Source organism: Corvus moneduloides, chromosome 4 (assembly GCF_009650955.1).
Source record: "Corvus moneduloides isolate bCorMon1 chromosome 4, bCorMon1.pri, whole genome shotgun sequence".
Classification (NCBI taxonomy): Eukaryota; Metazoa; Chordata; class Aves; order Passeriformes; family Corvidae; genus Corvus; species Corvus moneduloides.
In genome coordinates, this window is record NC_045479.1 from 38,825,809 (window position 1) to 38,838,902 (window position 13,094).

At 42.2% G+C, this 13,094-nt stretch overlaps 1 protein-coding gene across 1 annotated transcript in view; it reads right to left on the reverse strand.

The window, feature by feature from the left end:
• Positions 1 to 1,525, reverse strand: part of LGR5 (leucine rich repeat containing G protein-coupled receptor 5) — a 90,316-nt gene extending 88,791 nt beyond the window's left edge. The window contains exon 1 of the mRNA XM_032107285.1: positions 1,123 to 1,525. Within this exon, the coding sequence (XP_031963176.1) occupies positions 1,123 to 1,346 (224 nt within the window). The 5' untranslated portion in view covers positions 1,347 to 1,525. The remainder of the gene's footprint in view (positions 1 to 1,122) is intronic.
• Positions 1,526 to 13,094: the final 11,569 nt, after the last annotated feature.

The following is a 13,094-nucleotide window of genomic DNA, read 5'->3' on the forward strand; positions in this document are numbered from 1 at the left end:
GGATTTGGTTGGTTGCATTTAATTTCCACCTTGTCTATGTTGTCATGTTTATACTTCTCTTAGAAGTCCATTTATAGCTTACTTTATTTTTTCAGGTGTAAGATACGTTTTATGTCATTTGAAGTATGGTATTAACAGAGAAGTGTGCTCAGAATGATCACTTTAGTACCCCACACACATAACACTGTGAAAGCATCTTCACAGTAACTATAGCAGCAAGCATGTTAACACCATGTCAAAATACGGAGACTGGACAAACACGTTCAAAACAGACATACTTTATGCTGGATATGAAAATAAGCAGTAAATAAACCTACTGGTCATGCAACCACAAAAAACTATGGAATCAGTAAGGAGAACACCAAAGGAACACTTAGCGCACCAGCACTTTGAACACACGAAATCACGAGAGGCTAAACGATGAACACTGAGCCAAAAATAAGGAAACAAAGAACGTTTCACCACAGTTTTGGGTGGGTTTTTTGGCTAATACAAAGTTTCTCCGTTCTCGCCGGCTCTGTCCCTACACGCTGTTAACTCAGCGCGCCCGAGATACAGCGCAGTCCGCAAGCACCGCAGCCCGTCCCGGCGGTCATGCTCTGTCAGACGGGCACTGCGAGGCCCGGGGGAGCCTCCGGAGGGGCGGGGTGCGCCGGCCCGAGCCCGGATCTGGACACAGGCACCTGTATCTGGGCACAGGCACTCCGGTCCCCGAGCGCTGCCCGCCTCCCGGGAGCGCGCTTTAGTCACTGCCTTTGCTCCACCCGAGGGGAGATCTGTTAACGATTAAATCAGCAGCGGCCGCAGTTCAAAGCCCTGTCCCGGGAAGCAAAGGTGAAGATAACGACCCCGCGGATCGCATCGAGTTTCTGCCGTTGCAATCCCTTTTAATTACCCTTCAAACGGCACATCACACAGCGATCGTCCGGGCGCCGGACCGGGCACCGCGATAGCCAGATACCTACAAACCTTTACAACGCGCCCGCTGATTAAAAAGCGATTAGAAACTTATTTGAAGTCGGCTGTTCTCTCCGGGCACGGGAGCGCCGCCTGTCAGCGCCGGGGCCGGCCCGAGCCCTCCCGCCGCCGCCGGCGCGCCCTGCCCGGCCCGCCCGCACTTACAGGTAGGAGGTGAAGACGCTGAGGTTGGCGGGCACGGCGGTGAGCCCGCGGTCGGAGCAGTCGGCGCGGAGCAGCACTCCGTCCAGCTCGCAGCGGCACGGCGCCGGACAGCCCCGCGGGCGCTGCGCGCCGCCCCGCGCCCCCCGCCGCAGCCCCGGCGGGCACAGCAGCAGCAGCAGCAGCAGCAGCAGCGGGAGGGCGCGGGCAGCGCGGGACGTCGCCATGGGGCCCGGGGGTACCTAGAGCCGCGGGGCGGCCGCTCTCATGCCCCGCGGCGCGGCGGGGGCGAAAGGCGGGCGCCCGTCTGGGCTCGAGGAGCTCCTGCGGCCGCCGCCGCCGCGCCGCTGTCTGTGGTAGCATCTCAGCTTACACGCTGCTTTAAAGCCCTGGAGCCGGCACCGCGCGCCCGCTGACGCCGCCCCAGCCTTGCCCGCTGTAGCGCGCCGGGCCCTGCCCGCGCCGCCGTGCGAGAGAGCGGGCGGGCGGGCGGGGGCGGCCGCGGGCCCGGCGGGCAGGAGGGAGGAGGGAGCGGGGGAACACCGCCTTCCGCCAGCCCTCCGTGCGGGCGGCGGCCGCGCCTCGGCCCTCGCCTCGGGCCGTGGTCTCACACATTCACACAGTGGGTCAGGCTGGAGGGGACGGCAGTGGGGCATCTGGTCCAACCTCCCTGCTCAAACAGTCATCCCGGAGCACACTGCACAGGATGGCATCCAGGCAGTTCCTGAATACCTCCACTGAGGGAGACTCCACAACCTGTTCCAATGCGTGGTCACCCGCTCAGTAAAGAATAATCAGGTGGAACTTCTGTGCATCATACAGCCAAAGCATCATAGAATAAGCTGAGTTGGAAGGGACTCATCAGGACCATCAAGGCCAAATCCTGGCTCTGCACAGGACACCCCAAGAATCTCACCATGTGCAAGAGCATTGTCCAACTTCTGCGCGTGTCCTTGTGTCCTAGTGGCTGGCACCACTGAGAAAAGCCCGGCTTCACCTTCTTGCCACTCCCTCCCCCGCGTCGGGGTATTTATACACATTAATGAGGTCCCCTCTCAGTCCTTTCTTCTTGAGGGGGAATGTCCCCTCGGGGCAGGGATGCATGTGGTGGATGTTTCTGGAAAGTGGGAGAACAGGCAGTTGTGGAAGTGAGGGTAAGGTCCTGAGGCCATGGGGTGAGGGGTGGGTCTCTGGGGAGATGGGACAAAGGCTTGGGTGCTCCAGTGGGCTGTTAGGGAGATCTAAACTCTAAGGCCTTATTTAGTTGGACAGCAGTCCAGCTGCGGACCATGCTCCTGGTCAATGATGGGGATCCACTCGCTTCCCTCATCACAGGGTCAAATCACAGGCTTGCCAACAGGCAACAATTTTCTAAGGGAGACTGGCTGTTGAGGGAAACTGAGTTCACAGTGGGGCTGCCACTGAAAGCTCTTGAGATGTTCCTCACCCATCTTCTTGCCAGAGGTTCTCCTTAGGTAGTGCACTTATGTAGTTCTCCTTAGGTAGTTCTCCTTAGGTAGTGCTACTCTTCTGTGACTGAGTGAGGTAAAGGTGAGGATGGCAAGTTTTTTTAAAACCTTTTTCCTCCAAATCAGTTTTCAGAGTGAACAAAGTTGGCCACAAGCTCCAGATTTGAGACTAGCTGAGAGTTTAAGAACCCAGTCCCGGCCCAATTCCTGTTTAGACTGGTTACTAAATTGTTGGTCCGGCTACTCAATTTGCATTGGAGAACATTAGTTAAAGGTTTTCTGCTACACTCTTTGAATCTACAATTAAGTCTGAAATGAGAGCCTAATGAAAAGGCCAGCAAAATACATGCTTTTATATTCTACCCAGTTCGTAACACGTGTTTTCACCTCTGGACCACATTCTGGTATAATCTGAACTACAGACTTGAACTCAAGACTTTTATCTGAAATAATAAAAGAGGAGTTTGCTGTCTGGCTACTTAGACAGGCCAGAATGTTTTGGCCTACTGGGCCGCTGTGAGACTTTTCCCCAAGCATCACCTTGTCCTAAGCTAATAACAACAGTGGTTGAAAGCATAAGGCGTCCTTGAGAAATGCCCGAAGAGAAAAATTCTCGAGGAAGAGGATTTTTCATTCTGTGCCATGATATGTGTCCAGGAGACCTCTTTCCCCAAAAGTTCTGGCTGTCTTTTGCCCACGTCTATAAGTTTATATTTTTCATAAGTGTAGTGAAACAGTTTTTTTTGTAACCTGAGGCTTTTATACACTTCTCTTTTTTTATGTTCTAGACAGCCAGGAGTATATTGTTTCTTCATTTTCTGTTGAGGGTTTATCAGCTTGCACAAGATACTTGAAGTTAGACAGATATAGATTAATTAGTAGTGAGGGTTCAACTGTAAAAGTCCTTCTCTGTATGTTGTTTATTTTGCATAAATACATTTGTTGAGCTAGTGACTTTCTTTAAAATGTTTAATGTACTTCTATACAATTATACTTAAAGATTTTTTGAAAGAAAAGTAGCTTGAAGATTAAAAGAAGGATTTTGTAGGAACAGATATGGGTAATTCCTACCTTTGTACTTTTAAACTAGGCTGTACAGTTTTTTCCTTATCATATTTCTTGTAGGTCTCTGGTTCTCCATAAAGGGAAAAGGAAAAACAACAGTCTGTTTGGCAATGTCTCTGGGAGGTGCTGTTACTGTTCCAAAAGGCCATTGGGACTGTCAGATTTCCTGCAGGTTCTAACATCTCACCATAATGTCCTGGTCACTTGAAGTGACATCCATGGTACAGCCATCAATGGTCTTCGGCTTTCATCGAGGCAATAAATAAAATCCCTCAGGGATCTCAGCAGAATGCTCTCTTGAATCTGTCTTCCTGATACTCAGGGAAAACCCCCTATCTTTTGAATATGATATATGATGTGATGATGCTCCAGCCTGAGGTCTAACAGTATCAAAGGTATCTTTATGAAATGTTACCTACAAGTAAACAAAATTGTATGTTGTGTTATATATTCTTAGCACACAATTCATATGTCACAGCAGATATATATATAATGTATATATATTTAACATGAATCTTTTAGATCATTACAGCATGGCAGATTTTAGATTTTATGTGAAATTTGTGTTTAAAATATTGGACTGTAAAAAGAAAACTGTCTATCTAAAATATTCACTGCTATTTCTGTTTCGTAAACTTAAACTGAATAGAATTATTTTTAAAAAGTGTGGCTAAGACATTTGACAATGGAAAATTATGCTTAATCCTGAAATGATCAGTTGTCCCAGCCAAAATGGAGTTTAAAGCAGAAGTGTTAACAGATCCTGGACTAGCAAAGGTAGCAGCTAGTTTAAATATTAAGGGAAGTCCAATACCGAGCCAAAGTAAAAAGCACAGCAGCAGAGGACAAGATAGTTTATAGTTGACTGTAGCATGTCTGTTCCTTTCCTGCCTATGGATGAAGGGTAGTTTCCTAGAAGGCAGTAAGTACAACTGTGTGTTTAGACTGTGGAGAAAACAAAGATCCTGAGCACAGTGGGAATTATTTTTCTGCCTAATGGGATAAGAAATTAATTCTTCAGTGGATGTGTTGAAGTCCTTACATTGCAAGGGTTCAGTGGGCAAGTGTGCAGCTCCACAGCCCTAAGGCTGTTCTGCCGGAGAGCAGTATAGCAACTGCCCAGTGACGTGAGCAGAAGGATCCTTTCCTCCTTGCATGACCCCTGATTTGCCCTTTTATCCCAGCTAGCCCTGGAGAATGGGTCATGCCTTAAGATTTATCACTATACAGGCTTTTTATAGATAGAACAGAAGGCTATTGATATGCTGGGTTCATTTGCCTATTGGTGTATATTCACATTCGTTTGCATCACGTTATCTGTCCCGTTTCGTGGAGGACCTTGAGCTAACATGAGTATTTACATCCCTTTATTAAGCCATACAGTGTTCTTCAAACCAAGGCAGATTGCACTGTTTCTGTTTTACATAGTGATAGGAGCTGGTACCTGAAATGGAGGATGGTCAGGGTAGAGTCACTCTTTGAACCAGAACGAAATAGAAGATTTTTCAGTGCCCTGGCTCAATTTCCCACCTGGCTACAGCTTTTCAGTGAAAATGATTTTGTGGAAGATTTTATCTTATCATTATGGATTTGATTTTTTTGTTTTTCATGCTATTTAAGGCATACTATGTCACACATTATTAGAAATAGTCAATTTCATATTGATTCTTTAGTTTGGCACACTGCCATCTACCTGCAGGTTCCCTCCGCAGTTCTGTAGTCAGTGTGACGGTAGGACTGAGGTGAAACCTCTGACAGCTAAGATTTACTTGGATTCTTTTGAAATATGCTTCAATAGTCAAGTTTCTTCTGGGAAGAAGGGACAAAAATAGAAAAAAAGTATTATTACTGTTACAATTCATGAGGTGACAGTTGGCTTATACATATGATTTTGAAGCAAATGATGGCAGAAACATTTTTAGTCTGAAAATATCTGATTGTAAAGTTGGCAACATTACTGCAAAAGTCAGGATTACCCAGGCACATTTTAATAGTTAGAAATTTGGGAAAGAAACAAGGGAAAAATGTAAATATGTGGGCTGCAGATTTACTGAACTTTTTTTGGAGGAAATGAAAGCTGATTGTTACAGTAATTCTCTGTTTAGGAAATAAAATCCATGTGTTAGGGTGAAAATAAGGTATATGAAGAGAACCTCCTATTATTTTGAGTTGAGGTGGATGTGATATCATTCAGAGAATCACAGCCAGGCAGCAAAAGCGTTAAGTGAGTATTTCACCAACACGGAAACGATGTGCTTTAAACTTTACATTAAATGAAACTTTCAGACTCTAACATTTACTGGCCTGTTACCTTATCCTTGCATGTCTCAGGTAAAGCCAGAAGAAGAAAGAGGAGAACATGTAAGTTATGTCTAAAGATGCATGAAAAATGGTAAGGCATTAAATGAGTAACAAAATTTTTATCAGAACAACTAAACTTTGAAAACAGACAAGAGCTTTCTTTTTGGCTCACTAAGTCTTATTTTCTCAAGATACATCTAACTGCACATTCGAAGTTTGTCTCACTTGTAGCCCCAGACATTCACATCCACAGCTAAGATACAGTTTCTTCAGAAAGGTGCAGAACTGGGAGTGTGGCAGCAAGGCAGGTCAAATCAGCTGTTGCCTTCCTCTAGTCAGGTGTTTATATCGTAGCCTTAACCGTGCCTTCTTATAGTCAGTAAATTGTTGCAGCAGGTCTCTGGACTGATTTGTCCTGTTTTTTCATGGACAGAAGAACACCTAGTAGGTTTGAATCCCAACGCTGAGTGGGCTCAAATATTTCTCTGAAAGGACTGAAAGAAGGACGTGAATTTTGGAAGGGTATGCTGTGGTGGAGGAAATCCCATTGACAGTTTCCTGAATTGCATAGTCTTGGATCTCTACTTTCTCACCCCACAGAAGTAATCAGTAACTACCTGTTCCACATAATAGCAGGTGTCAGAACCAAACGTTTAGAAATGCACTACTGTGCATTTTAGCACTATAGCTATGTTCAGAGACCTCTGCATTCTGTGGTGTTTGTCAGTGGGACTTTGAGGGAGGTCTTCAAAATATTTTTTACTTAATGCAACAAAAGTTCATCACTCCGATGGAAAGTCAGTACCTCCACTCCCGTGAGGAAGTTAACTCCAGTTCACAGAGGGTTGCAGGGTTGTTTTTGTTTTCCTTAAACTCTTGTAAGATGTCAAACATTTGAATATGTATGCATGTGGAAGGGCATGATGTATTTCTGTGTCCGGTATGTGCTGTGTTAATCTGCATTCTGCTCTGGGTAAAAGACAAGAGCTTATACCTACCATGCATATGAATAGAGTAATTTCTTAATTTAGAAATTCTGTCCTATTCTTTCCTCCTTGTCCCACTGTGTCTGTGTGGCAAACACCCTGGGGTTCCTGTGGTTTTGAAGTATATTTGCATGATACTGTATAATGAGTGATTACAGTGTTTTGTAGTTGTTTGAAGGAGGTCACAATAATATTTTTTGTACTTCTTTTTCTTTTTTGTGGTGGTTGTAATAGCTTTAGTCATTCTGGGATCAGCTGCCATACAAAAGGAAGAAATGTATGTAAGAAAGAATCACCTAATTGTGACAAATTGTCAGAAGGCTTTATATGTGGTGTAATACTTTGTTTTCCTGTAAATTCCCCTCCAGAAGGAGGGAGAGGCCTGTATTTTTATTTCTTTCTCTGTGTATTTGTCATCTGAGGTGTAAGCATAGAAAAAGCAAATTTCTTTGCAGGGAGGGAAGTCAAGATTTTTTTATTGATGAGTAAGATGAAAATATTTCAAACATCTCTGTCCTCTTGACAGCAGAGCTTTTCCTCTTATTGATTAGAATTTTGGAAAAAATCAGATGGGAAATGCCTTATGGGACTTAATTTTCTAAGAAGGTCTTGAGATCTATTTGTATACTGGCCGGTGGAAAATTAATTCCCAAAGCTTTATAGTTAATCAGAATAGTCGCTGAAGTGTCCTTGTATCTGTGCTTCATCCACACTTTGTACCATGGTGATAAGCTGTCAGGATACACCTCTGTTGAGTCTCTGAAGCTGATATAGTCCCATCTGCAGTAATGTAAAATTACACAAAGGGAGGGAAGGAGCAAAATATAGATCTGTGACCTTCAACATATCCACAAAGCTTTCACCAGTGCCTGCCAGAGATACATGGATGTACAAGAAATGCTATTTCTTCTGCATGGCTGGCAATCATGCAAAGCTCTTGCTGTAGGTGGAGGAAGGTCAAGAATTTGGGTAGAGCAACCATCAGAAAGGAAAACTGGAATCTCTTCAGCTGCCAAGGACCTGAAGAGAGAAGGAGCCTTATGCACAGGGGCATAAAGCAAAAGGAGGAAGAATGATTGCAGCACACATGTTTATAGGAAGATGAGAGTGAGTTGGATGATCCCTTGTGTTTGGAAAAAGAGAATGGGGACACTCAGAGAAAATAGGAGTTTTAGGGCAGGTGAATGATAGGGAGATCTTTACAGAGAAGAGGAGAGAAGGTGTCCCACAAAACACTTGCAAGAGAAAGAGGCAAGAGGTCTTGATACATGCAATGAATTCAGTCAGCTGAAATATACAGCTCTCAAGTTTCTATGCTCTTTCTTCTACAAACACTGCCCTGATAGTGTTAATACTCTGTGAATTGCCGTGTATTTGTGCTAAATTTTTTTGAAAGATGTAGAGATATGTTTCTGGACTGAATGCCAGAATCGAGGCCTTACATAACATGAACATGTTTATAACATGCATTGCGTTGCGTTGCCCTTCTGTTCCTTGGCAAGGCTGGATAGCTGACTTTAGGGCAGGCACATTTGTTTGTGATGTGTTTGTCTTTGAAGCAAGCTACTTATTTGAGAGAGTTTTATATTTATAAATCCCATCTTAACAGAGTCCCAGCACAGAGCCATGACACTAACCTCTTTACAAAACAGGGAGCAGGGTGTTGCTTCATTTAGCTTCATCTATCATCATCAAAGACAGAGTGGTACCTGCTCAAGGCAGTTTCTGGCTTCTGGCTTCAAGCTGGGAGAACTCTTTTCTCTGTCCATTGAAATCTCCCAGGGAACCTTAGAGCCTCTTCGTCTAATACAGTTTCCCATGCTGGATGGTTGGGATATCCCTCCAATTGCTGTCATGAGAACTGAAATTTCCAAATGCATAGTTGCTTCAGGAATTTTGTTTTAAAAGACTGCCTGAAAGAACTCCAAATTTATATGGACCTGGACCACAGAAGCCAGTGTATTTATTTCTGTTAACAACTTGCTCCTCTGAGGGTTTGGCTACATTTCTTTAGCAATTAATGGAGACAGTAGGATATGAGGAGAGAATGTTTATACCACCCAATTTAATCTCCCAGGCATCTTTCTGAAGCTGATTAAGTGTAATACACTCCTCCAGAAGGTGGTTCAAAGCACCTACATTAATGATTTCATGTATTTGTGGATAGTTAAATCAGAGCTGCTATGCAAAAGTATCCTGGCACTGATTAAAATTGGTGTTGCTGCTGCAATAGATCAGAACCCTGAGAAGTTACATACAGGAAATACTGGCAGACAAGGACTAATATGAAAAGGTCAGGTTTAGTATGTTCTGTTTATGTACATTTTTTGGTCTGCATTTGGCTCAATATATGAGCCCCTGAGACTGGTGAAACAGAAGATTGAAAGTAAATCGGTACTTATCATTTTGGTCTAATGCCTCTTGGAATCTGGCAGAAGCAGCAGTGGTATAGAAAGGAGCACTAGGTCAAGTTTAGTTTTTCTCTGAAATATTTCTGTGAACTATGATAAAACCAGATGGAAATGAAAATTTAGAAAGAGAAAGAAAATGACAAAAGGAGAAAGCAATGCATCATATTGAAAAATAACTACTTTTCAGTTTGGCCCCTTGGAATGGATTTCAAATGCAACAAGTCAAAAGCAATGTATTTGTATGTTTCCACTTTCATTTCCTTTCCTTTTCAGGGAACACATCTTCATCTGTAAAACAAACACACACTTAATGCACTTAATGATGATAATGATAACAACAACAACAACAACCACTACTACTACTGTAGTAGTAGTAGTAGTAGTAGTATTACTCCCCATCCAGAATTTTAGAAAATCCTATTACAGAAAAAGTAATAAATGGTAGGTCTGTTGGCTGATTATCTTAGGGAGTATTTCTTTGGACATGGGCACTTAACACAATTGAAATGATTTGGAAGGAGAGGAAGATTGCATAAGGGATGTTGTGTTGCTTGTGGCCATGCAACAGAATTCAGCTGTCCTCTTATTTTGCTTCAGACTTCTACCCCCTCGATAACTTACAGCTTGACCCATTTGTAACAGAGAGAAAAATTTGCCCCTTCTATACAGTGTCAGAAGTCAAGGATGAGTTGTCAGATTATGCATTATAATATGTGTATACATTAACATTGTATTAAACTTTATTTAGGGCAGAAGCATATTATTTACAGGTGAATTCTGGGTGAATACAGGTGTCAAATCAGACACCACTCTTTAGTAATGCTCATTTGTGCTCAGAAATCTTCAAAATGTGGTATTTCTATTTATTTGCACTTTCAAAATCTAACTGCTAATTTTGACACAAGCAGTTTTTACTTTCTAACTTTGAACAAGTTAATTAAATTAATGAGAACAACTTAAAAGGAGTTTCAAAAGTTAGACTACGTAAGGGTATTTTGAAATCCTAAATTCAGATTTACTGTGCTGATTGAATTAGATTATTTATGATATATTTTACTTTGGAGCTTTAATGTTTCGAATTTCCTCCTGTTTTAGAGTTGTCCAGCAGTATATCAGCGAAGTTTTTCCCACTCCATTTTAAAAGAGAAGCTTCTTCTATGTAGTAAGAACTCTTAATTTTTATTTTTGAGAATATGTATCTAAGGGACAGTATTAAATTTAACATTAAGTTAATTTTATCAAATTATTTTGATGTAGAGAAGTTAATGTGGTGAGACTGAGTTATTTCATCTCTTACAGCTGCCTTGGGTTGATAGATACAAAGAAAATGTTATAACAGGTACATAGATATTTCTCAAATGCAACCTTACTGCTTACTGTGGTCTGTCTAAATTATAGAGGCTTTTGTGGTAGTGCCATCATATTTGGCAAAGCTCTTCTTTCTATCTCAGTACCTTGCCAAAGTAAAACCTAGCAAGTTTAGAATTGTGTTTAAGTGAATTGAAACTGTTCAGAGAAATTTCTGTAAAAACATACCCATAATACATGAAAAGCATGTTTATTGTTGCTTTCACACAAAGACTGTGTTGCAAAAGAGCTATTTGAAAAAAAAAAACCCCAAACAAACTTAAAACCAAACACAAGCAATTAGATTTCATTAAGACATTAAAAGGATGAACTAGTTTGTGGAAAAGTCACAGGTATGTATTATAAATATATTTCTTGTACATTGTATTACTTCTTTGGGAATCTTCATATGAACAAAATTAGTGCATCGATTTGCTTGTAGCACTGGAGTCTAAAGCTGTGGTTGAGCTGACAAAGATGAAGCAGTAGCTGAAGTTGTTAGTTAGTTTGACTTTTGAAAAAGAAGTGACAAATGAAAAGGCATATGAGGCCAAGGGCTAATTAATAGATTCCAACCATATCTGCAAGCTTATCCGTGCAGAAGTTGAATCGTTTGCCATATATTTGTGTATTCATACCAATTAATTTTTTTTAAACAGCTTATTACTGGAAGGTGTGGATTTTATTTATTGTTTTGCCAAAACCACACACACCCGAGAGAGATACTTCTGCTTGAATTAAAAAGTAATTTGGCTACCGTGTCTTATCAAAACTAGAGTTTATCTGTTCAGAATCTGTACGCTTGATGTTGCCTTTTCTCACTGCTCCCTCCGTCAGTGAGACAAGACCAAGCTAAAAGCATGGGCTCCCTCTCCTGGTTGCTGCTCGAGCTCCGAGCCCTTTCGCCTCCAGCCGCTCCCGGCAGTAGAATTGAAAAGACACGAGTTGCAGCTTAATTCAACCAATTACACTTTGAAGCAAAAATATAATGAAGCGACTATTAAAATAGATTAAATATAATCTTTAAAATGAATCAGAAATATAAAAATTGCATTTGAAGTGCTCAGGTACTCTGAAGCAATAGTAGTTTTATGGTGAAAGAGCACCAGATAGACCAGAAAAGAAAATACTTGACAGAAACAAGTTTTTACTTTCTGTGAGTTCAGGTACTAAAAGAGAGGAGTGAGAAGTAGAGAAGCGAGGATGCAGACTAACTCTTCCTAGCTCTTCTGTAAAACTCAGCAGTACACTAATGTTCCCTCTCTCTCTTCTTTTTAGCCATCCCTAGATTCTGGGGATAATTTATCTCAAGATCCACTAATTTTTTTTTAGATCTTAACTGAATAAACCATGAGACACCTAATCTAAATTTGGTCCTTGAGCTGGAGAGGGAACAAGGTAATCTCTTTAAGTCCTTCCAGCATACATTGCTCTGTGTTTCTGATCTATATGTAAGAGAAAGATTAAACTTTTGAACAAGAGTTTGTATAATATAGCCTTTAATCCCATGTTCATCTTGAAAGGCCTTTTAGAGTCCAAGATAGAAAATGGTATTTTGCTTGTGTAAAGAGAATTCTTCCTAGGTCCCCTTTCTTCACTTTGACCCTTTACATACCGGCAGGCCTTTGCTAGAGGAGAGGTGTGATACAGGTGCAGAGGACAAGGCTGCAGACTGGGCACCTCCTCGGGCATTAAGGAAAATGGATGCATGCCCCCTGTACTAACTACCATCTATTAATAAAGCTGTGGAAAACCACATACAGCTCATTTCAAAAGCAATCCTGCACATTATCTCTTAGACAGAGTACTCAGGTACTCAGGACTCCTCTTTCTACACAAAGGCATCACAGGCTAGATGAAAGGGAATGGTTTTAACACCCTTCATTGTGACCAACAGTTATCACAGACCTGCTTGACACAGCCATTCACTGCATGGGAGAGAAAGCAGATGAATGTGAACTCTCCTTAATTCCCCAAAATAGTGAACAGAAGCACATTGTTTGAAAGAGAGGTTTCCAGTGTCAGAGGAAAACAGGGCACCATACAATACACCAGAAGAAGAAGATGGTACAGAAGTAGAAGCCATCATCTAGGCATTCTTGATATTTCCCTTCAGGACTGCTTTTCTCCTTTTATGAACAGTGAAATTAATTTGAAAGTCTGGTCTTTGAAGGCTAAACTTAGCCTTTGTGAATGCTTCCTTTCCTTCTCTCACTCCAGTGTCCAGTGCGATTTTCTCATTTCTTTAGGCTGTGGATGGACATGGAGTTTGTTTTTCACCTGATGAGTTTGAATTATATGTGAAAAAGCAGTGAGAACATCTTGACACAACAGATTCCCATCATCCTGCCATGGCCATGTCAGGTTACAGGTGTGTTTGGGCCTGTGCTCTGATT